General features: G+C 38.3%; 1 protein-coding gene across 4 annotated transcripts in view; it reads right to left on the reverse strand.

Moving 5' to 3' along the window:
- Positions 1 to 22805, reverse strand: part of Dpyd (dihydropyrimidine dehydrogenase) — a 925939-nt gene that overhangs the window by 632301 nt on the left and 270833 nt on the right. For all 4 annotated transcript variants that reach the window (XM_060392818.1, XM_060392819.1, XM_060392817.1 and 1 more), the window contains exon 8: positions 15973 to 16060. In XM_060392818.1, coding sequence (XP_060248801.1) covers positions 15973 to 16060 — 88 coding nt within the window. The remainder of the gene's footprint in view (positions 1 to 15972; positions 16061 to 22805) is intronic.

The following is a 22805-nucleotide window of genomic DNA, read 5'->3' on the forward strand; positions in this document are numbered from 1 at the left end:
CCTAGCCTAGACAGACTATCGTGTATGTGTGTGTGTTTTCATAATTCTGATATATTTCTGATATATCCTTACATATGTGAATAAAGTCATAGAAAACCAATAATTTTAATTCTCATTTATTTGTTTTGTGATTCTAATTTGTGTATGTGATCTTATTTTTTAATGTGGAATCAAATTTGGACTTATTTACTAAAGATTTACTTTAAAAATAAAACATATGTCCTAGAAAGGAATAAAAGCAGGTTTATCAAAGTTATTAATGTTATAAAATGAACACATGCATAACATGATTTAGAAGACTTTTGGATACACTTTTCATATATGCTTTTCATATATGCAGAGTCCAGGTGCTAACACAACACTAAACCAGGGTCATCCACTTGGGGAATTTCAAAGCAATAAAGCAAAAAGATACCAATGAACTTGCCTCTGCTTCCAAAACAGCCTTCAACTGCTTTTCTAAAATAATATCCCATGCAAACATTTAGACTCAGGCATGAAGTTTACTTGATGACAAAAAAATTAATCTGATTTATATTCAACATATTTATTCTTTGAATAGTTTTCCTACCACTGTAAGAAATGTGGCCAACCGATATTCTTAAGTAACCCACTGATGACAGCCTTCTGATCAACTCTGTTCTCATCAGTATTTTAAGTTTAGTTTCACTGATGCACAAAGAGTGCTGTCTGTTTTTGTATATTCTGCATTTGCTTTTACACTTCAAAGACAGAGTAAGAATTTATATACAATATACACAACATGAAATGTTTGGCGTCTTTTTACTAAATATGATATTATTATAGAGAAGTCTTAGAAACTTGGAAGCAATGTAACATCTGTTCCTTAATATTCTTCCCTAGCATTGCTCCCTCTCTTCATAGCTGTGACTTATAATCCAATTAAAATCCTCATATAATCACAAAAGCCACGTGTCTGTTATTCTTTATGGGAGATAATTTTATTTTTTTAACACAACCTGAAAATTCTAGACTCAATAAGTACTTATTATACGCCATATGTGTGAGTATCACACATTACTGAAATTTTCTATAAATAATGAACATGATATAATACAAAATAAATGTAACTTTTACTATTTTGTACTCATTAGGATGACGCTACGAAACATTTAAAAACTACTGATAAGTATGTAGAGAATTGGGGTTCATGCACTACAGGTGGAGGTAAAGTGGTGCTGCTTTATGGATAAGAGTATGATAGCACCACAGAAAATACGCAGAGGATTTTTGTGATCAAACAAATACAGATTTTGAGGGTATATATTAAAAAAAAAAAGTAGTTGGGACCCGAGAAAATCATCACATACTCATGTGCACAGAAGTTTTATTTGTAACAACCATATTGTGTAACAGTGGAGTGGCTACTGTGCATGAATAAAATAACAGGTAAAATATCAAGGGGATTCTGGCATAGAATTTTTAGAACACTATGTTAACTGACACTTCATTTTTCAGAAGGTATCTGGATGAGTTAAAAATCTAAGGGGCTATAATTTTCCACTGTAAAAAGTATTTCTGGGGATGGGTAGAAGCTACTGTCCTATGGTAAGGTGATGCAATGAATGCTACCAAGAGGCTCAATTAAGGCTTTTTTTCTATTAATTACAGTTTATTCACTTTGTATCCACCCTGTACCTCCCTCCCTTCTCCCCTTCTAGTCCCACCCTCCCTCTTCCCAACCACTGTCCCTCTCCCAGTCCACAGAAAAGGGAGGTCCTCCTCCCCATCCCTCTGATCCTAGTCTTTCAGGTCTCATCAAGAGTGATTGCACTGCCTTCTTCTGCAGCCTGGCAAGGCTGGTCACACCCCAGGAGTAGGTGATCAAAGAGCAGGCCAATCAGTTCCTGTCAGAGACAGTCCCTGTCCTCATTACTATGGAGGCCACTTGGACACTGAACTGCCATAGGCTACCTCTGTGCAGGGGTTTCAGGCCATCTCCATGAGTGGTCCTTGGCTGGAGTACCAGTTTCAGAAAAGACCCCTGTGCCCAGACGTTTTGGATCTGTTGTTGTCCTTGTGGAGCTCCTGTCCTCTCCAGGTTTTCTCTCTCCCACTTCTTTCATATGATTCCCTACACTCTGCACAAAGTTTGGCTATGAGTCTCAGCATCTGCCTCCATACCCTGCAGGGTAGAGCCTTTCAGAGGCCCTCTGTGGTAGGCTACTGTCCTAATCCCTGTTTTCTCCCTCCTCCGATGTCCATCCTTTTTGCCTTTCTGAATGGGGATTGAGCATCTTAGCCAGAGTCCTCCTTCCTGATTAGCTTCCTTAGGTGTACAGATTTTAGTATGTTTATCCTATATTATATGTCTAATATCGACTTATGAGTAAGCATATTTCCTGTATGTCTTTCTGCTTTTGGGATACCTCACTCAGGATGATATTTTTCAGTTCCCACAATTTACCTGCAAATTTCATGATTCCCCTGTTTTTTATCGCTGAGTAATATTCCATTGTGTAGATGTACCACAATTTCTGTATCCATTCCTCAACTGAGGGGCATTTGGGCTGTTTCCAGCTTCTGGCTATTACAAACAAAACTGCTACAAACATGGATGAGCAGATGTCCTTGTTGTATACTAGAGCATCTTTTGGATATATGCCTAGGAGTGGTATGGCTGGATCTTGGGGAAGCGCTATTCCTAATTGTCTGAGAAAGCACCAGATTGATATCCAAAGTGGATGTAAAAGTTTACAATCCCACCAGCAGTAAAGGACGGTTCCACTTTCTCCACAACCTCTCCAGCATGTGTTGTCACTTGAGTTATTCATCTTAGGCATTCTGATGGGTGTAAGAAAAACATCTCAGGGTCGTTTTGATTTGCATTTCCCTGATGACTAAGGACTTTGAACATCTCTTTAAGTGTTTCTCTGCCATTCTATATTCCTCAATTGAGAATTCTCTGTTTAGTTCTGTACCCCATTTTTTAATTGGATTACTTGATTTGGTGCTGTTTAACTTCTTAAATTCTTTATGTATAATGGATATTAGCCCTATGTCAGATATAGGGTTGGTGAAGATACTTTCCCAATCTGTAAGCAGTCGTTTTGTTCTGATGACAGTGTCCTCTGCTTTACAAAAGCTTTTCAGTTTCATGAGGTCCCATTTATTGATTCTTGCTCTTAAAGCCTGTGCTGTTGGTGTTATGTTCAGGAAAATGCCAATAAGTTCAAGGCTCTTCCCTACTTTTTCTTCTAACAGGTTTAGTATGTCTGGTTTTATATTGAGGTCTTTGATCCACTTGGACTTTAGTTTTGTGCAGGGTAATAAGTATGGATCTATTTGCTTTTTTCCACATGTAGACATTCAGTTAGACCAGCACCATTTGTTGAAGATGCTATCTTTTTTCCATTGACTGGTTTTGGCATCTTTGTCAAAAATCAGGTGTCCATAAGTGTGTGGATTTATGTCAGGGTCTTCTATTCAGTTCCATTGATTCACCAGTCTGCTTCTATGCCAGTACCATGCAGTTTTTAATATTGTTGCTCTACAGCTTGAGATCAGGGATGGAGATACCTCCAGAAGACCTTTTATTGTAGAAGATTGTTTTAGCAATTCTGGGTTTCTTGTTATTCCATACGAAGTTGAGAATTTTTCTTTCAAGGTCTGTAACTAATTGTGTTGATAATTTGAAGGGAATTGCATTGAATCTGTAGATTGCTTTTGGTAAGATGGCCATTTTTACTATGTTATCCTGCCAAGCCATGAGCATGGGAGATCTTTCCATCTTCTGATATCTTCTTCTAATTCTTTCTTCAAAGACTTGAAATTTTTTTCATACAAATCTTTGACTTGCTTGGTTAGGGTCACACCAAGGTACTTTATTTCCTTTGCGGCTATTGTGAAGAGTGTTGTTTCCCTAATTTCTTTCCTAGCCCTTTTGGCTTTAGTATACTGGAGGGCTACTGATTTTTTTGAGTTAATTGTGTATCCAGCCACTTTGCTGAAGGTGTTTATCAGCTGTAGGATTTCCCTGGTAGAGTTTTTGGGATCACTCACGTGTACTATCATATCATCTGCAAATAGTGATAATTTGACTTCTTCCTTTCCAATTTGTATCCCATTGATCTCCATTAACTGTCTTATTGCTCTAGCAAAGACTTCAATAACTAATTGAAGAGATGGAGAGAGTAGCCATCCTTGCCTTGTCCCTGATTTCAGTGGGATTGCTTTAAGCTTCTCTCTGTTTAGTTTGATGTTAGCTATAGTCTTGCTGTATATTGTCTTTACTATGTTTAGGTATGTGCCTTGTACCCCTGATCTCTCCAATACGTTAAATATAAATGGATGTTGGATTTTGTCAAATGCTTTTTCAGTATCTAAGGAGATTATCGTGTTTTTTTTCGTTCAGTTCGTTAATATGGTGGATCACATTGATGGATTTCCATATATTGAACCACCCCTGCATATCTGGGATGAAGCCTACTTGGTCATAGTGGATGATATCTTTGATGTGTTCTTGTATTTGGTTTGCAAGTATTTTGTTGAATATTTTTGCATCAATATTCATAAGGGAGATTGGCCTGAAATTCTCTTTGTTTGTTGGGTCTTTGTGAGGTTTAGGTACCAAGGTGACTGTGGCTTCATAGAATGAGTTTGATAGTGTTTCTTCTGTTTCTATTTTGTGGAATAGTTTGAAGAGTATTGGTGTTAGCTCTTCTTTGAAGGTCTGGTAGAATTCAGCATTGAAACCATCTGGCTCTGGGCGTTTTTTGGATGGGAGTCTTTGATGACCACTTCTATTTCCTTAGGGGATATAGGGCTATTTATTTGATTTATCTGATCTTGTTTCAGCTTTGGTAAGTGGAATTGATCAAGAAAATTTTCCATTTCATTTAGATTTTCAAATTTTGTGGCATGCAGACATTTAAAATAATTCCTAACAATTGATTGAATTTCTTCAGTGTCTGTTGTTATGTCCCCCTTTTCATTTCTGATTTGGTTAATTTGGATAGTGTCTCTCTGCCTTTTAGTTAGTTTGGCTATAGGTTTGTCTATCTTGTTGATTTTATCAAAGAACCAACTCTTGGTTTCATTGATTCTTTGAATTGTTTTATTTGTTTCTAATTGATTGATTTCAGCCCTGAGTTTGATTATTTCCAGTTGTCTATTCCCTTTTGGTGTGTTTGCTTCTTTTTGTTCTAGGGCTTTTAGGTGAGCCATTAAGTTGCTTGAATGAGTTGTTTTTTATATCTTCTTGAAGGCACTTAGTGCTATGAACTTTCCTCTTAGCACTGCTTTCATTGTGTCCCATATGTTTCGGTATGTTGTGCCTTCTTTTTCATTGTGTTCTAGGAAGACTTTAATTTCTTTCTTTATTTCTTCCCTGACCCAGTTGTCATTTAGTAGGAATTTGTTCAGTTTCCATGTGTGTATATGCTTTTTGCTTTTTCTGTTGTTGTTGAGGTCCAGCTTTAGTCCATGTTGATCATATAGGATACAAGGGATTATTTCAATCTTCTTCAATTAATACTTTAAAAAATTGATTTGTTTTGCATTTAATTTTAATTTTTATTCTTTGACAATTTCATGTATGAAATGTTTATTATATTATTATTATATTCTCACCCTATTCACTTTTTACTCCAACTCCTCCTGAGAGTTCCCATCCCCACATTAGCTTCTCAATTTCAAGATATCTTTTATATTATACACCACTGAGTTCAGTTAGTGCAGCCCCTGTGTGCATGATTGTAGAGTCATGGAGTACCTGCCAGTGACCAAGCCTCTGAATAAAATGGTCATTTCCTCCCCTAGCAGCAATCAACAGCCAACAGCTCTTCTGTAGTGGTTGGGTGAGTGGCTCATGAACTCCTCATCCCTACTTGAATGTTGACTGACTTGAACTTGTGTGAATGCAGTGGACTTCTTGTGTCCAGAAGGCTTTTGTTATCCTTTTTGAGAGAGTGTCTGATTTTGTGTCCCAGGGTCAATTGAAACTCTCTTTGTGGCCGGCGTTGGTGCCTGCTTCCAACTTGTCTTCTTCCAACTCCCAAATGCAGGGACTAAGAGCATAGGACAACATGTCAGACTAGTCTAATTATTAATGAATTAATTTTAAACTTTTCTTGTTAATGAGAGGACAGAGTTGAACTTTTAAACATTAAATAAGCTATGACAATTTAGTGTATTATTAGTTGGGTTCACAGGGTTTTAGAAGGACCTTTATTCAAAGATATATTCTACTTCAAAAAGTTATTTAACCCCCCCCCACACACACACACAGGTAATAGGTCAAATATCTATCAACTATATTGTGAGAATTTTAAAAGAATGTATGGCCTGAAAATAGTCAAAAAATGCAGCCAATGAATATATTGTATTTACTTATACAAAACCCTTTATTTGCACTAAAGACATTTTATCATTTTTCTAAAAACATATTAACTATTTTAAAAGAAATCTATGGCTTTATGTTCTGCTATGGAAAAGGAGATGCTTTTAATATATTGAAAAGTAAAAAGACTAAGGTAAAAACGATTACATATTATTTACTTTGAAATATATTTTAGCAGTAATCATCCTATAGATAAAATACAATCATTAAGAATTAGGGAAAGCCAGGTGTGGTGGTGCATGCCTTTAATCCCAGGACTCAGGGAGGCAAAGGCAAGTGGTGCTCTCTTTGTTGAAGCCAGCCTGATCTACAGTGTGAGTCCAGGACAGCCAAGGCTACAAACCCTGACTCCAGAAAAAAAAAAAAAAAAGGAACTGTCATGTAAAGTTTTGTATAAAATAAAAGAAAATATAAAAACACACAGGAAAAACTTGAGTACCCAATGAAGCAAATCCTCATTAAATATGACTTTATTCCTATAAATTACTGAGACACGGGCGTAATTTTGAATCATTACCCAAATATCAATATTTTTTCTCTTCAAAATTAACTTCATGAATTGAAAGTTGGATCCGCAGTTTATCTCGTTCACACAAGCAAAGTGAACATCTGCTGAGTCCCTGCCATGGGAGTGTGGCTGTGGTGGGCAGGGTGTGAACAGAGCCTCTGAAGTGCAGTCCTCATCCCATCTGCACACCAGGTGGCCTTGCATGGCTAAGCAGAGGGTGAAAACACACATCAGGATGCCTTTCCTATGTAGAGATAAGAACGCCAATGCACTCAAACTCTGTTTAAAAACCTATCTTTCCTTACGTGCTCACAGCAAACATCCTTAAAATTGTATATAAGGAAGTACACTATTTGAGATATAACTTAATTGGTGTTGCAGTAAGGTTTTTCAGTGAACAAATTCATGATGTATTTTAAAATATCATTAACTAATATGAGTGTAACTAATTGAAAATAAGTAAGAAAACGAAACTCAATTATGGAGTATTTTTACATATAATATTTTTCACTTAATCTATGAGAATTTCATAAATGTGTACAACTATTATTATTAATATTATTTATACAAAAATTGTTTTGTCTGTTGAACTGAGAACACAATTATACTGGCTGTTCCTTGCACAATTTAGAAACAAGATCTGGAGTAAGTTTAATTTGATATAAATTTTAATTATATTGCATTCAACATTGCTCAGGGGATGGATCTTACTGAGGCAATGAGGTAAGAAAACAGAAATACAAACATATACAAATAACCTGAGATTGAGTGGGATAGTTCTCTGAAAGAAAGTACAACATCAGAGAAGCTTGAGGTGTTCAACATCCTTGAACCAAGAAGAGGCTTTATCACATATATAGCTAGACAAGGAGGCAGCATTATTACATGCAGGTAAAGAAAAAAAGAAGCAGAGCTTATGGTACACTATTCCTAGATCAAGGAGATAGATTCAGATGGTCTTAGTGTGAGCAGTTTCTGTAAACCAGCGGTCTACGGGACATTACTATCAAGAGGGAGAAGGCTACTGTGGATTGCTTTCAGTATACACTATCATCATTTACACCTGAACCACATGAAAGACTTTGCCAATACTCTGAGCCTCACTTAGGGGAAGGCTTTGCCATTTCCCTATAGGTCTGAGGCTAGTGTCCTGGACCCAGCCATGACCATGTCAACAGCACACATTCAGTCAGGACTGCACTAACTCAGTGCTTCTGATATGGCCTTTACAGGTTGCTACTTTGACCTCTGTGTGCCAGGGACATCTCTCTCTTTTTAAATTAATTAATTAATTAAATTTTCTTTTTTTCATTTATTTTTTTTTAATTTATTAAAATATATTCACTTTGTATCCCAGCGGAACCCCCCCTCCCTTATGCTTTCCCAATCCCACCCTCCATCTCTCTTCTTCTCCTATGCTCCAACTGTACTGATAAGGGAGATCCTCTCATCCGAGTCTATCATGTCTCATCAGGAGTGGCTGCATTGTGTTTCTCTGAGGCTTGGCAAGGCTGCTTCCCCCTCAGGCAGAGGTAAAGCCAGCCACTGAGTTCATGACACAGACAGTCCCTGTTCCCCTTACTAGGACACCCACTTGGACACTGAGCTGCCATGGGCTACATCTGTGCAGAGGTTCAAGGATATCTCCGTGCATGGTCCTTGGTTGGAGTACCAGTCTCAGAAAAGACCCCTGGGCCCAGTTTTGTTTATTTGTTTGTTTGTTTGTTTTGGGAGTTCTGTAGCTCTCCTTGGGGAACTCCTGTCCCCTCCAGGTCTTTCATCTCTCCCTTCTTTCATAAGATTCCCTGCACTCTTTCAGAAGTTTAGCTATGAGTCTCAGCATCTGCTTCAAGGAACATCTCTTAAGAAAGTGTGTTGCCTTAGAAAATAGGGTTACAAGGCACTTAAAACAAAAGACGTGTTTGTATAATAAAATTTAATAGCAAATTTTATCTTGTTAATTAAAGACAGTATAGCCTAATTTTACAGGTAATAATTAATAACAGAATTTATCCTGAAGTTTCATATTTCTACATTACAGAAACATGACATAAAGAAGCAAAATACACCTGAAACAAAATTCACTTTCCTTCAATTGGCATCAATCATTTGCCAGTTCTGTAGTTTTTTTGCCTCTCACTCTTCATTTTATATACAATGTTGCTCTTTATTTTCCCAAATCTTACATAGTAATAATTAGCAAAATCTAAAATAAGTATAACAGTGCTTCTTTTAGTGAGAGAATAGCTATGGAGTAGCACAGTTTGTAGCTTCAATCTGAAAATCGCTATGCATACTTCACAGACATTCAATGAGGCCTGGAATTCTTCAAAGGCAGATGCACTGAACTGGAGTTGTAAACTAGTGTTCTTAATGTTTCAGGGACAACACATACTGCTTCAGTGACTTCTGCTTTCTTTATTATCTTTGTCACCCTCCAACATCAGCATGTAATTTCTAGAGGACAGCTCATATCAACTGTATTTACAAAATGATGACTATATTTACAAAAAATAATCACAGCCTATTTCAGAGAATACATGCTTTTGTCCCATTAAAATCCATATATTGAAGTTGTTAAATTGAAGTTTATATTGAGGAAGAGGGTGTTTGGATATGGATTCACTTTAGGTAATCATAAATTTAGAGTCTTCTGGTTTGAGATCAAAATTTATTTAACAACAACAACAACAACAAAAAAGAGGTTTCCTAAAAAGAGAACAATTAGACAAACCAAGGAAAAGCTACACAAGCTCATAACCACCTGAAAACTCAGGAAGGGGCCCCCACCAGAACCCCAATATGTTCACCCATGATCTTACCCCTCCAGTTTCTAGACAGTAAGAACATTTATGTGTGCTGTTAGCACCATATAGTCTGAGCTGTTAGGCCAGAGCAGCACTAGCTGATGCTAACTGCACTCACAATATATAATCAGTAAGTTACCCTCCAAGATTCAAATGGTCATGTTCTCTTCAAAACGCAACCAGTATCCTAGTAAGTGGGAAAAAATTACTTACTTCCATGATACTCTAATCTTCTTATCAATTGATTTATAATAATAATTCATTAAGACACTGGAAAGAGTAGAAAATTAATTCTTAGATAATTAAAACATCATTTTCTCCCTCTTTAGTAAGGAACTACTGTAAGAAAAATGTATCCCTTATAAAACATACTTGGATTAATGTAACAGAAATCTCTGTCTATCTCTATTCGGGGAAAATATTAAATATTTTTATCATGTAAAGGTGATAAAAATGTCGAGGAGAGGGAACAGGATGGGCAAGGGAGTGCTGAGGGAAAAGGGTAGGGATCTGATGTGGGGAACACTGGGGATGGGGGAAAAAAGACAGAGGGCCTGCAGAGAAAAGAAAAGCCATGACCTGGGGCATCTCTGAGACAGGCTACAGGTCTATGGACAGGGTAGGCTCCTAGGAGGATTTGGGGGTGACTCTAGCGGAGACCCCTACAAGCAGGGGGACATGGAGGCTACCTTCTAACCAAGAAGGACTCCAAGTAGAGGGGGTGAACATCAAACCACCTACAAAAACTTTGACCCAAAATTTTCCCTGCATACAAGATGGACAAGGATGAAGATAGAGGGACTGCCCAATTACTGCTTGACCACACCGTGGGAAAGAGCTAACCACTGATGCTCTTAAGAACATTCTGCTATACCTTCATACAGGAGCCTAACCTAGCTGTATGTTGAGAGGCTCCACCCACCAGTGGCTCAAAACAGATGCTGAGACTCACAGCTAAACATTGGGCTGAGAACAGGGAGCCTTGTGAAAGAGAGAGAGGAAGGCTAGAAGCACCCAACAGGATATCCAGAAGAAGACCAACAGAGCCTACTAACCTGAGCCCAAGGGGGCTTTTTGGAGATTGAAACACCACCCAACGATTATGTATGTACTGGCCCTAGGTCCCCCACATATGTGTACAAGATGGACAGCTTAGTATTCATGTGTGTTCCTAGCAAAGGGAGTGGGGTGATGGCTGTATCTAACACTGACTCTCTTGCCTGTTTTTTTGATCACGTCCCCCTGGTGGGGCTACCTTGCCAGGACACTGTGGTAGAGTTGGCTCTCAGGCCTGATGTGACCCGATGTGCTGGGATGTGTAGGTGGATGGGGGGAAGGAATCTCCTTTTGTGAGGGGAAGAGGGAGATATGGGGAAGAAATAAAGGAGGTTGAAACCTGGAGAAGAGAATGGAGGGGGTAACGATTGGGATGTAAAGTGATTAAATAAATTTAAAAGAAGAAAAATATTATCTATATTTTTCATTACTTTAAATAAAATAACGTAAGACACTATTTTAGAGGAAACATTTACTTTAATTAATTAATAACAAAGTGAATATATTTTTACCATGGGCAATATTTAAAAGTTTCCACCCACAAGTAAAGCCGATATCATAAAAATGTTTGTCATTTTAACTTCAATTTTTTAAATTTATTTTTTATAAGGGAGCACATATGTTTGTAAGTAATAAAACTCTTTTTGTGAATTTATTTTCTTTTTTCATTATGTGGGGCCCAGGGAACTCAAGTTATCACATTGCCCTTATCCACTGATAAAATTTACCAGCTCTTAAAACAATTTTCTTATGTAAAATAAAATGATTAACAAAACCTCTACAAGTACATAAACCCACCTTAATATTTAACCCCAAATATTAAAAACAAATAGAATAATAGTGTAATTCTAGATGCCATGATAAGGAATAGATAGAGCAATTACATAAAAATCAAATCCAATAAACTTGTCTTTGAATTTGAGAGGAAGGAAAATGGAGGGAGGGGAGAGAAAGAGAGAAACAAAAACAGAGAGGAAAAGGAAAATGAGTGAACTTTAAATAGTTAAATGGTAATATCTCAAACCTTATCAGGAAATTATAACATTCTTATGTCTTCTTTTTCTCTGAAAACTTCAGCTCTCAAAATTCTTTTTTGATGCATTGTAACAAGAGTATGATGAAAATGTTAAGTATCAAAATGAAGTAAAACCCTATTTGCAAGTTTTTAGTAGAAAATAGATAAGCACATCTAACCAAAAGTAATAAAATGGAGTCTGAATTCCTTTCTATAAATATAATGGAGTATTTCATTATGTATGAACATGGAAAAACATTTGCTTGAGTGTATCAGCATGAGACTCTCACGAAGGAATATTCGTGAGAGGAATATTATTGAAGTATTGATATTAGCATCAAGAAAGAGATTGAAGGGTTTTCTTAGTGAAGAAAAGTATATAGATAGAATACTGGGGAAATACCCTCTTAGAAAGATGACTAGATATGAAATAGTGGGTGAGGTCTGCAAATGGTAACTTTAAAAGGGTACATTCACAAAGCTATTGTAGTCCGATGACAGTCCTTCTCACCTTTAGTGTCTAAAGTGAGTGACAATGGGTGTGAGGCAATCACTTGAGAACACACAATGGAGCTAAATAGAGAAGAACAGCATGAAGACAAGGGTTACTCATGATCTTTGTCTCTGACACTCAAACTATATTAGAATTAACACCAACTGTGTGAACTTGGAATCAGTTACAAGGAGATTTCGCCATCTTCAAAACAAATTTATCTGGAGCCAGCAACAAAGATGAGCAGGTAAGGGAACTTGAGTCAAGCCTGATGATCTAGATTTGATACTTGTACTCACAGGGTGAAAAGAGCCTTCTCACGCTCAGAAAACCTAGCCTTCACATGTGTTCACACATGTACAGACATGCCCATGAAATGCATAAAAATGCGACTGGAAAATTGAAAAAATAATTAACTTCCTTGGCAATCCCAGGATGTAGGCTAAACCACACAAGGCCGACTTATGTGAGTGTTTCTAAAGGAATACTGTGAAAGTTTTCTGAGAATCTGTATTACTTTCTCCCATTTTCATAAGGTGGCCATCCTACCACCTGCTTTTGAAGATTAATATGTGCTTTCTATAGATATGTTAATATGATCAAAGAATAATTGCCCTACATCTCTTTTATCCCCTCTGGGGCTTTTCATGAACTCATTAACAGATGATTTAATGAACTCTCAGCTGGAATTCCTTTTCCCTCATTTTCAAATTCTTGGGAGCCATCTCACAATTATATGAGAGTACTTACAAGTGATACTAGATTAAACAATATTACAAATTAAAAAAAAATGTAATATTCACAGCAACATATCCATGCATTTTGCCTACAATTAAATCAGGTTTATTATTTTAAATAATGTATTCATAATTGTGGATATTGAGTATTTAACCAGTTTTTATCTGGGAGGCAGAAGTAAAGTGGGTGGTCTAAAAGTTTATTGCATTTTCTTCTAAATAAATAGAAAGCATACATGATTATCTACAATTTAGAAATTCCTGATTAAGAAACTAATTAAGAATAACTTTTGCAGAGAAGAATTCTGGCTGTTAGAAGGCACAAGAGAGTTAAGTAAAGGCCACAGAACAGCAAATTTAATACCACAGTTCTCAATGGATTTTCTTAATTGTAATTATCTCTTCCTCGGCTGTTGCAATATTTGGTAATCTTCACATTATAAAATATTCTTCTCTTTTAGTAACTGAATGAAACAAAATAATGCAATTGGTGGTAACAAATTGGTGAAACTAAGCATGAAATCTAATTTCTCAAGATCATAAGGTCATCATGTTCAATGGCCTTAAGTGTGATGTCACAGTGCAGGCAGGTGTCCTTAGAACATGCTGGCTTTCAATCATGGTTCTAGAAAAGCTTTATAATCTTGAACAATGACATTTGCTCATTTATTTTTACCCTTCCAATAAAATTGATTTTCCATGATTAGTGGCTACTTGTTTTGCTGTTGGAATTTTTGGAGTTTGCTGTTGTTGTTTTGTTTGTTTGTTTGTTTGTTTTTGTTTGTTTTTCTTTTCTTAAAGTTAACTTGGGTTTTCTACAAGGACCAAATATATCTGGGCATGGGTTTTTCTGAAACTGTTTCTCCAACCAAGGACCATGTATGGATATAACTTAGAACCTTTACTCGGACGAAGCCCGTGGTAGCTCAGTAACCAATTGGTTTCCCATGGGAAGGGGAACAGGGACTATTTCTGACAGGAACTCAATGGCAGGCTCTTTGACTCCCCACCCCCCAAGGGAGGGGCAGTTCTGCTAGGCCACAGAGGAGGACTTTGCAGCCAGCCCTGAAGATACCTGATAAAATAGGGCCAGACAAAAGGGGAGGAGGTCCTCCCCAATCTGTGGACTTTGAAAGGGGCAGGGAGAAGCTGAGGGAGGGAGGGTGGTATTGGGAGGGAATAAGGGAGCAGGATACAGCTGGGATACAGAGTTAATAAAATGTAACTAATAATAATGAGCAATAAAAATTATGAATTAAAAAAACAAAAACAAAACAACAAAAAAAATGCTAATCACACCCAACACCATGGTCACATCAAAATTGGATTATATTTCAGATAAAGCCTAGAATGCCAGTAATGAGACAGTGGGAAAGGGCAATTCCAGCACTGTGAATGCAGTTCTTCCTATTTGTTCACTTCATTATGATTGTAATACCAACCCGATGAAAAGTGAAATAGTAATATCATGGGTTTTAATTGTTCTGGAATGCATAAAAATCACCAACACTTTAAAATATTCTAGACTTTATTTTGGTAAATTGTTAACTTATTTTCAATAAACTTAAATAATTTTTAGAGACCCGTCTATGTCTGAGGCACTTTATGGGGCTTTCTTCTTTTCTTTTTCTTTTTTTTTTTCTTTTGTTTGTTTTTGGTAATAGAAAGTGCGCCTGGGAAACCCAGTGGTGAATGTTAATGTTACTTGATATCATCAAAAGACACTATTCTTCTACAAATCTTCCACTTATCATGGACCAAGAATCTGTGACCGTAAAGAGGCAGAAAGCAGCAAAAGCTCTTATAGATCCAATACTTCTGGTATCATAGATTATACTTTACAGGTCTTTATGCTATCTCTTTACTCTCAGTAAAACTACAAAGTTGAAAAGCAGGTCTAAATAAAAAATGTGTTTGAAAGGAAAACCTAGGAAGAATATCAGATCTTCCCCCTTTCCCAGTAATAGTATACTGATTAGTCACAATAGTCAATGAAAACGATATAGAAAAATATTGATGAGAACGGTACTTACAAGTTCTGAAAAGAAGTCCAATACTACAGGATGATGGCAGCTTTACTCCCTTCTCTGTGATTTATTTTTATCTAAATAATCTAAATACAAACTTGGATATGGTACCAGTGCTCTAGGTAAAGTAATTAGTGTCATTCAAATGAGCAAAATCTCTTGAGTAAAGAATCATTAATAGTGATTGCACTTGACAAACACAATGAGGCCTCGACCTTTATACCATATGAGCACTGCCACACATGTAATCACCGAAAGATATAAGGGAAGTTTGCCTCTTAGAAGACTTAATACTCAGGTATTCACAGATTGTTGACTGAGAAGGAGATGGGCTGAGGCACAGAAGGGTGGGGCTGACTAGAAAAACTAACAATTTAATATGCTCAGTTCACAACTCAGAATTTTCCAGAGTACAATATGGAATATGGAAAACTTCTTGAAACAAGGATGAAATTTAATCAATCATTTGTTTCTGGTCTCTCAACAAATAGGAAGTGGAGGAAAATTGTTTGAAATTCAATATTTTACTTTCATTTACATTCAATGTTTACACTGAATAAGTACTTCCGAAAAGATTTGGAGACTTCATAAAATGAATGCAGAATAATGCCACCTTGTATTTCGTTATTAATCAAAGGTATTGTCATCAAAAGAAAGCTACAGCATTCCTCCAGACTGACAGCATGGAGGGCATTCTTCACCTTACAACCTACCCATCGTGTTTCCAGTGCAAAGAGAGGTCTAGAGGAAAAATAGCTCTTACCAAAGCCTGTTTTCGATACACATGAAGTAGTGTAACCATGTAAGTAAACACAGGATACATGTGTGTCCAGTCATTGCAGTGTGCCCATCCATGGAAGATACAGTTTCCGTCAGGAAAATGTCTAAAATTATTTATTCTACCAGATATCATCAGGAAAAAAATCACAAAAAGTTACATAAAAAATATTTACAAACAAGCCACTCACCTATTCCAATGAAAGCAGCTTTGTAGCCATTTTCTTTCAAAGTGCTAAGAGTCATTCCATCTGTAGAAAGGCTTTTACCACAAATTATCTGTAAGAAACAATATTTTGAGTAATGGTATTTTATATCAGTTGATTAATTAAAACTAAATATTTAACATATAATCCAAGAAATGACTATAAAAGTCCTAATGAACAGATTTGTTTAATGAAATTAGTAAATAATTAGAACATTAACATATTTCTACATTTGTTTGGGGACAAATGTAGAAAAGACAGTGTAATTAAAATCAAGCTAGTAAGAAAAAGGATGACTCCATGACCCAGTGTTCAGATCCTAGACCTATGCTCAAAGGATGCTATATTCCACCATGGAGAGGTTTATGCATCCCTGTGCAAGGCACTAGACAAAGCCACAATGCCACCAACAGATAGCTACATTAAGTAAGAGAACCCAGACACCGAAAGACAAATACAGCATGTTTGTCTTCACCCTCAGATCATAGCTGCATGTGTATGTTAGGAGAGTGAGTTTTGGTAGAAACCAAGAAATAAGATATGATCTCATAACCATAAAAACATAAAAAGTTTTGTTTTTTCTTTCCTATTTTGCCTTCTTTCTTCCTTCCTTCCTTCCTTCCTTCCTTCCTTCCTTCCTTCCTTTCCAAAAAATGAAGAACAGAATGTTTACACTGTAAATTATGCTAAAAAAGAATGTGATGAACTTGTTTATTGTGGTTCAGATAAAAAAGATTCACTCCAGCCATAGTAAAAATCTGAAATTGTAGGGTATTTCTCTTTTTTTTTTATTTTTTAAGTCATTTTTACTTTATGTGCATTGGTGTTTTGCCTGCATGTAAGTTTGTGGGAGGGTGGTAGATCCTCTGGAATTAGATTTGCAGACAATTGTTATCTGCCATGTTGGTGTTGGGAATTGAACCCAGGTCCTCAGGAAGAACAGCCAGGGCTCTTAACCTCTGGGCCATCTCTCCAGTCCCATACTGTAGGGTATGTCAATGAAGCCTTTAAAAAGTGTAAGGTATCCACAAGGGATATTGTTCATGCTTTATGAATAAAACAAAGGGACAGGGTAATCACTCTGAATACAAGTTGCAGTCTTTTAGCTGGTCTCAAACAAGATCCAATTAAAATATTATTATACGGGGGGGGGGGCAAGATGGCGGCGCCGGGAAAACAGCATGTCTGAGCAGCAGGACAGCACTTTCCGTGCAGAGACTAGGAGACTGAACTCGGGGCCCTGAAACTACATCGATCGTGTTTCCCAGGTGAGGGGAGGCTCCCACTGCGGGGGAATCGGTCCGGTCCACTTCTAGCAAAACTAGAAGTAGCCAAGCACACAAACACATTACCACAGCCAACATCAAAGTCAAAGGATTTAACAGCCACTGGTCATTACTCTCTCTCAATATCAGTGGACTTAATTCTCCAATAAAAAGACACAGACTAACAGAATGGATGCGTAAACAAAACCCAGCAATCTGTTGTATACAAGAAACACACCTAAGTCACAAAGATAGACATTACCTGAGGGTAAAGGGATGGAAGACGGCTTTTCAATGTGATCCACCATATTAACAAATTGAAAGAAAAAAAAAAAAAACACATGATAATCTCCCTAGATGCTGAAAAAGCCTTTGACAAAATCCAACATCCATTCATGTTTAAAGTATTGGAGAGATCAGGGATACAAGGCACATATCTAAACATAGTAAAGGCGATATACAGCAAACCTATAGCCAACATCAAACTGAACGGAGAGAAACTTAAAGCAATCTCACTGAAATCAGGGACAAGACAAGGCTGCCCACTCTCTCCATATCTCTTCAACATAGTGCTGGAAGTCCTTGCTAGAGCAATAAGACAGTTGAAGGAGATCAAGGGGATACAAATTGGAAAGGAAGAAGTCAAATTATCACTATTTGCAGATGATATGATAGTATATGTGAGTGACCCCAAAAACTCTACCAGGGAACTCCTACAGCTGATAAACACTTTCAGCAAAGTGGCCGGATACAAAATTAACTCAAAAAAATCAGTAGCCTTCCTGTATACAAAAGACAAAAGGGCTGAGAAAGAAATTAGGGAAACAACACCCTTCACAATAGCCACAAATGACATAAGGTACCTCGGAGTAACCCTAACCAAGGAAGTCAAAGACTTGTATGAAAAAAATTTCAAATCTCTGAAGAAAGAACTAGAAGAAAATATGAGAAGATGGAAAGATCTCCCATGCTCATGGCTTGGTAGGATTAACATAGTAAAAATGGCCATCTTACCAAAAGCAATCTACAGATTCAATGCAATGCCCATCCAATTACTAACACAATTCTTTACAGACCTGGAAAGAAAAATTCTCAACTTCATATGGAATAACAAGAAACCCAGAATTGCTAAAACAATCCTCTACAATAAAAGATCTTCTGGAGGTATCTCCATCCCTGATCTTAAGTTGTACTATAGAGCAACAGTTTTAAAAACTGCATGGTACTGGCATAGAAACAGAATGGTGGATCAATGGAACCGAACAGAGGACCCAGAAATAAACCCACACACTTATGGACACCTGATATTTGACAAAGACGCCAAAACCATACAATGGAAAAAAGATAGCATCTTCAACAAATGGTGCTGGTCCAACTGGATGTCTACATGTAGAAAAATGAAAATAGATCCATACTTATCACCCTGCACAAAACTGAAGTCCAAATGGATCAAAGACCTCAACATAAAACCAGACACATTAAATCGGCTTGAAATAAAAGTGGGGAATACCCTAGAACTCATTGGTACAGGGGAAAACTTCCTGAACAGAACTCCAACAGCACAGGCTCTAAGAGCAACAATCAATAAATGGGACCTCATGAAACTGAAAAGCTTCTGCAAAGCAAAGGACACCATCATCAAAACAAAGTGAACCTCTTACAGATTGGGAAAGAATCTTCACCAACCCTTTATCTGACAGAGGACTCATATCAAGTATATATAAAGAACTAAAGAAGCTGAAAAGCAGCAAACCAAGAAATCCACTTAAAAAATGGGGAACAGAGCTAAACAGAAAATTCTCTGTAGAGGAATACTGAATGGCAGAGAAGCACTTAAAGAAATGCTCAACCTCACTAGCCATTAGGGAAATGCAAATCAAAACAACCCTGAGATTTCACCTTACACCCATGAGAATGGCCAAGATCAAAAACTCAAGTGACAACACATGCTGGAGAGGTTGTGGAGAAAGAGGAACCCTTCTCCACTGCTGGTGGGAATGTAAACTGGTACAACCACTCTGGAAATCAATCTGGTGTTTTCTCAGATAACTAGGAATAGTGCTTCCCCAAGATCCAGTCATACCACTCCTAGGCATATATCCAAAAGAGGCTCAAGGACACAAAAAGGAAATTTGCGCAACCATGTTTGTAGCAGCTTTATTTGTAATAGCCAGAAGCTGGAAACAACCCAGATGTCCCTCAACTGAAGAATGGATGCAGAAAATGTGGTACATCTACACAATGGAATATTACTCAGCAATGAAAAATAAGGAAATCATGAAATTTGCAGGTAAATGGTGGGATCTGGAAAGGATCATCCTGAGTGAGTTGTCCCAGAAGCAAAAAGACACACATGGTATATACTCACTCATATAGACATACAACATAGGACAAACCCACTAAACCTGTGCATCTAAAGAAACTAAGCAAGAGAGAGGACCCTAACTAAAATGTCCAATCCCCATCCGGAAAGGCAAAGAGGATGGACATCAGAAGAAGAAGAAAACAGGAAACAACCTAGGAACCTACCACAGAGGGCCTCTGAAAGCCTCTGCCCTACAGACTATCAAAGCAGATGCTAAGCCTGATGGGCAACTGTTGGGCAGAGTGAATGGAATTTTATGTAAGAACTGGGAAATAGTAAGAGCTGGAGAGGACAGGGTCTCCACAAGGAGAGCAACAGAACAAGAAAATTTGAACACAGGGAACTTCCCACAGACTCATATTCCAACCAAGGACTATTCATAGAGATAACCCAGAACCCCTGCACAGATGTAGCCCAGGGCAGTTCAGAGTCCAATTGGGTTACATAGTAATGTGAAGAGGGACTGCCTCTGACATAATCTGATTGGCCTGCTCTTTAGTCACCTCCTCCTGAGGGGGAGCAGCCTTACCAGGCCATAGTAGAGGACAATGCAGCCACTTTTGATGTGAATTGATGGACTAAGATCAGAAAGGAGAGGAGAACCTCCCCTATCAGTGGACTTGGGGAGTGGCATGCATGCAGAGGGAGGAGGGAGGGTGGGATCGGGAGGGGAGGGAGGGGCTTATGGGGGGATGCAGAATGAATAAAGTGTAATTGATGAAAATTTTTTTAAAAAAAGGGAAAAAAATAATTTAAGAACCTTAAATGACTTTCAAAAGTGGAGGAAAACATGGAGTTAGTCAATTTACATGGAGCACGTCTCACCCCTGGGGGCAATGGTCTCCTGAACCTACTCAGACCTCGGACACCACCACTGCTAGTTCTAGAACTGATGCAGGATGTTCCAACGAGGGGGTTAAGGCTTCTCATAATATTTCCTATAAGCCCACACCTGTTTGTTTATATCCCCATTTTTATTCATTATTAGCCAGATAGAGCCAAGTAATTTTGGTAATGATACTTGCTTTTTTGCCCAATGCTATAATGCTAGTAAATTTACTAGCTGGTTACTCGCATGCCTCGCTGGGTGCCTGTGCCCGTTGATGCCTTCACGCTATGACTCTCTTCAGACAGAAAAGGGATCTTGGAACTACAGCCACCATTGTTACTACCATCTCATTGGCGGCTGTTGGAGCTACCACCACGGCATTCGCCATGAGTCATACTGGGCAGACTGCTCAGACCCTGAATAACCTTTTAGCCAATGTAGCTCATGCCTTAGATGTACAAAAAGGAATTAATGCTCAACTAAAAGGAGGTTTGATGGTGTTCAATCAGAGGATTGACCTCGTGCAGGAGCAAATTACTACCCTATGGCAAATCGCTCAACTTGGCTGTCAATGGAAGTATGCTGGACTTTGAGTCACTAGCATACAACATGAGAATTTTCCCTGTGCTGTAAATCTGTCTAAACAAGTGTCTAGCTATATTTTAGGTCATTGGACTGGAGAATTTGATACTATGATGGAGCAGCTGAGAGTGGCCATTGTCATGGTAAATTCTACCAGAGTGGACGCAGGACTAGCCACAGGATTATCATCATGGATTGCTGCAGCCATGAATCATCTGAAGGAATGGGCGGGCATGGGAGTGTTAGCAGGCCTTCTGGTGTTGGTATATATGCCAACCTTGGTTTGCCTGTGGTATATATGCAAGATTAGAGTCTCACAACAGCGTAATGCAGCCATGACCATTCAGGCCTTTACAGCCATTGAAGCAGGACAGTCTTCCCAAGCATGGTTGGCTACCACAAAAAGCCAAAATGTTACACTCAGGATGCGAGGCTAAGCACTGCACTCAGGGTCAGCTGCTTTCGACCCAGAGAAGAGCATGTCTGGTTGCATGCGGGTTGATGCCCCAGGTCCCGCCTCTGAGAAAAAGGTATCAGACGGGTCTGATGTTCTTTGAGTGGATGACACCTAAATGAACATCAGTACAAAGTCCCAATTTATTTCTAATATCAGAGATCAGACCTCTACTCTTGCCTGAGGTGTCCAAAACAAAAAGGGGGAACTGTAGAGAGCTGCGTAATGCCACGCCTGAAAGATGGAGCTGGTTTCCGCTTTCCACCTTCCCGATGGTGAGTGCTCTCTGTCACAAACAACTCCACATTTGGCTAAGGCTGAGGATCTGGCTTGCTTCCATGTATGTGGACCTATCTGCATTGCCCACGTGGCATGCTGAGGTTGGCTACCCAGAGGCTATTTAAAGTGGGCTGGCTTTACCCAGGGTCAGATGATTGTTCAAGGTTCCTGAATAAACTGCATTGAAAAAAATATATATATATATATATTATATTTGTTTTTGGAAAGCAACTAGGTGAGGGGTCCATGCACAGAGGTCAGAGGGGAACTTGCAGGAGTCATTTTCCTCCTTGGCTATGTGGGGCCTGGAGACTGAACCCAAGTTGTCAGGTTTCAATGGTGAGTGCCATTAACCACTGAGCCATCTCTCTGATCCATGAATCAATTTCCAGGTGTAAACCTGCTGAACAAGAGCGACACCATGCTCCTACATAGAACTCTGCAATATCCTACCAAACAAATACTACAATAATTACCCTGGTTCTCCATAGGGAATGAAGGGCATTTACTCAAGCAACTGTGCACTAGGGAAATAGGGATAATCAGACATTTCAAGGACTATTAGGCACATGATCTTTATTGACATTGATACCTGGAGACACAAAGTAGGGACCTATGTTAAAGGTAAAATGGAGCCTGACTAACATCTGGGTCCCAGTAGACCATCAGAGACACTGACCCTGTCAGTGAGCATTCTCCTTCTCTCCAAACACATAATTGAAATTGTTACACTTGTCAGTTAAGTAATCCCCAACTGTATCTCTGTTCTGTGCAGTAAGATCTGAAATAGCTATCACAGCTGGGAAGTCTACATGCAAATATCAGAGACATTACTGGGACAGCTTCTCTAGTACCACCTGACATCCAGTGTGTAGGTGGGATGTGAAGAGATGGTGGTGGTTCCCATCAAATCTCCATTGGCTTCTGCAGCTCTGCCCCTTGCTAAGATTAGATGGTTCCCACAGGATGAATGTAAGCTATTGCAGGCTTACACAGAGAGTAGCCCTGGCTGGACTCTCTGTGACAGATGTGGTGTAATTGCTG

Source organism: Meriones unguiculatus, chromosome 10, assembly GCF_030254825.1.
Source record: "Meriones unguiculatus strain TT.TT164.6M chromosome 10, Bangor_MerUng_6.1, whole genome shotgun sequence".
In the NCBI taxonomy this organism is placed as follows: domain Eukaryota; kingdom Metazoa; phylum Chordata; class Mammalia; order Rodentia; family Muridae; genus Meriones; species Meriones unguiculatus.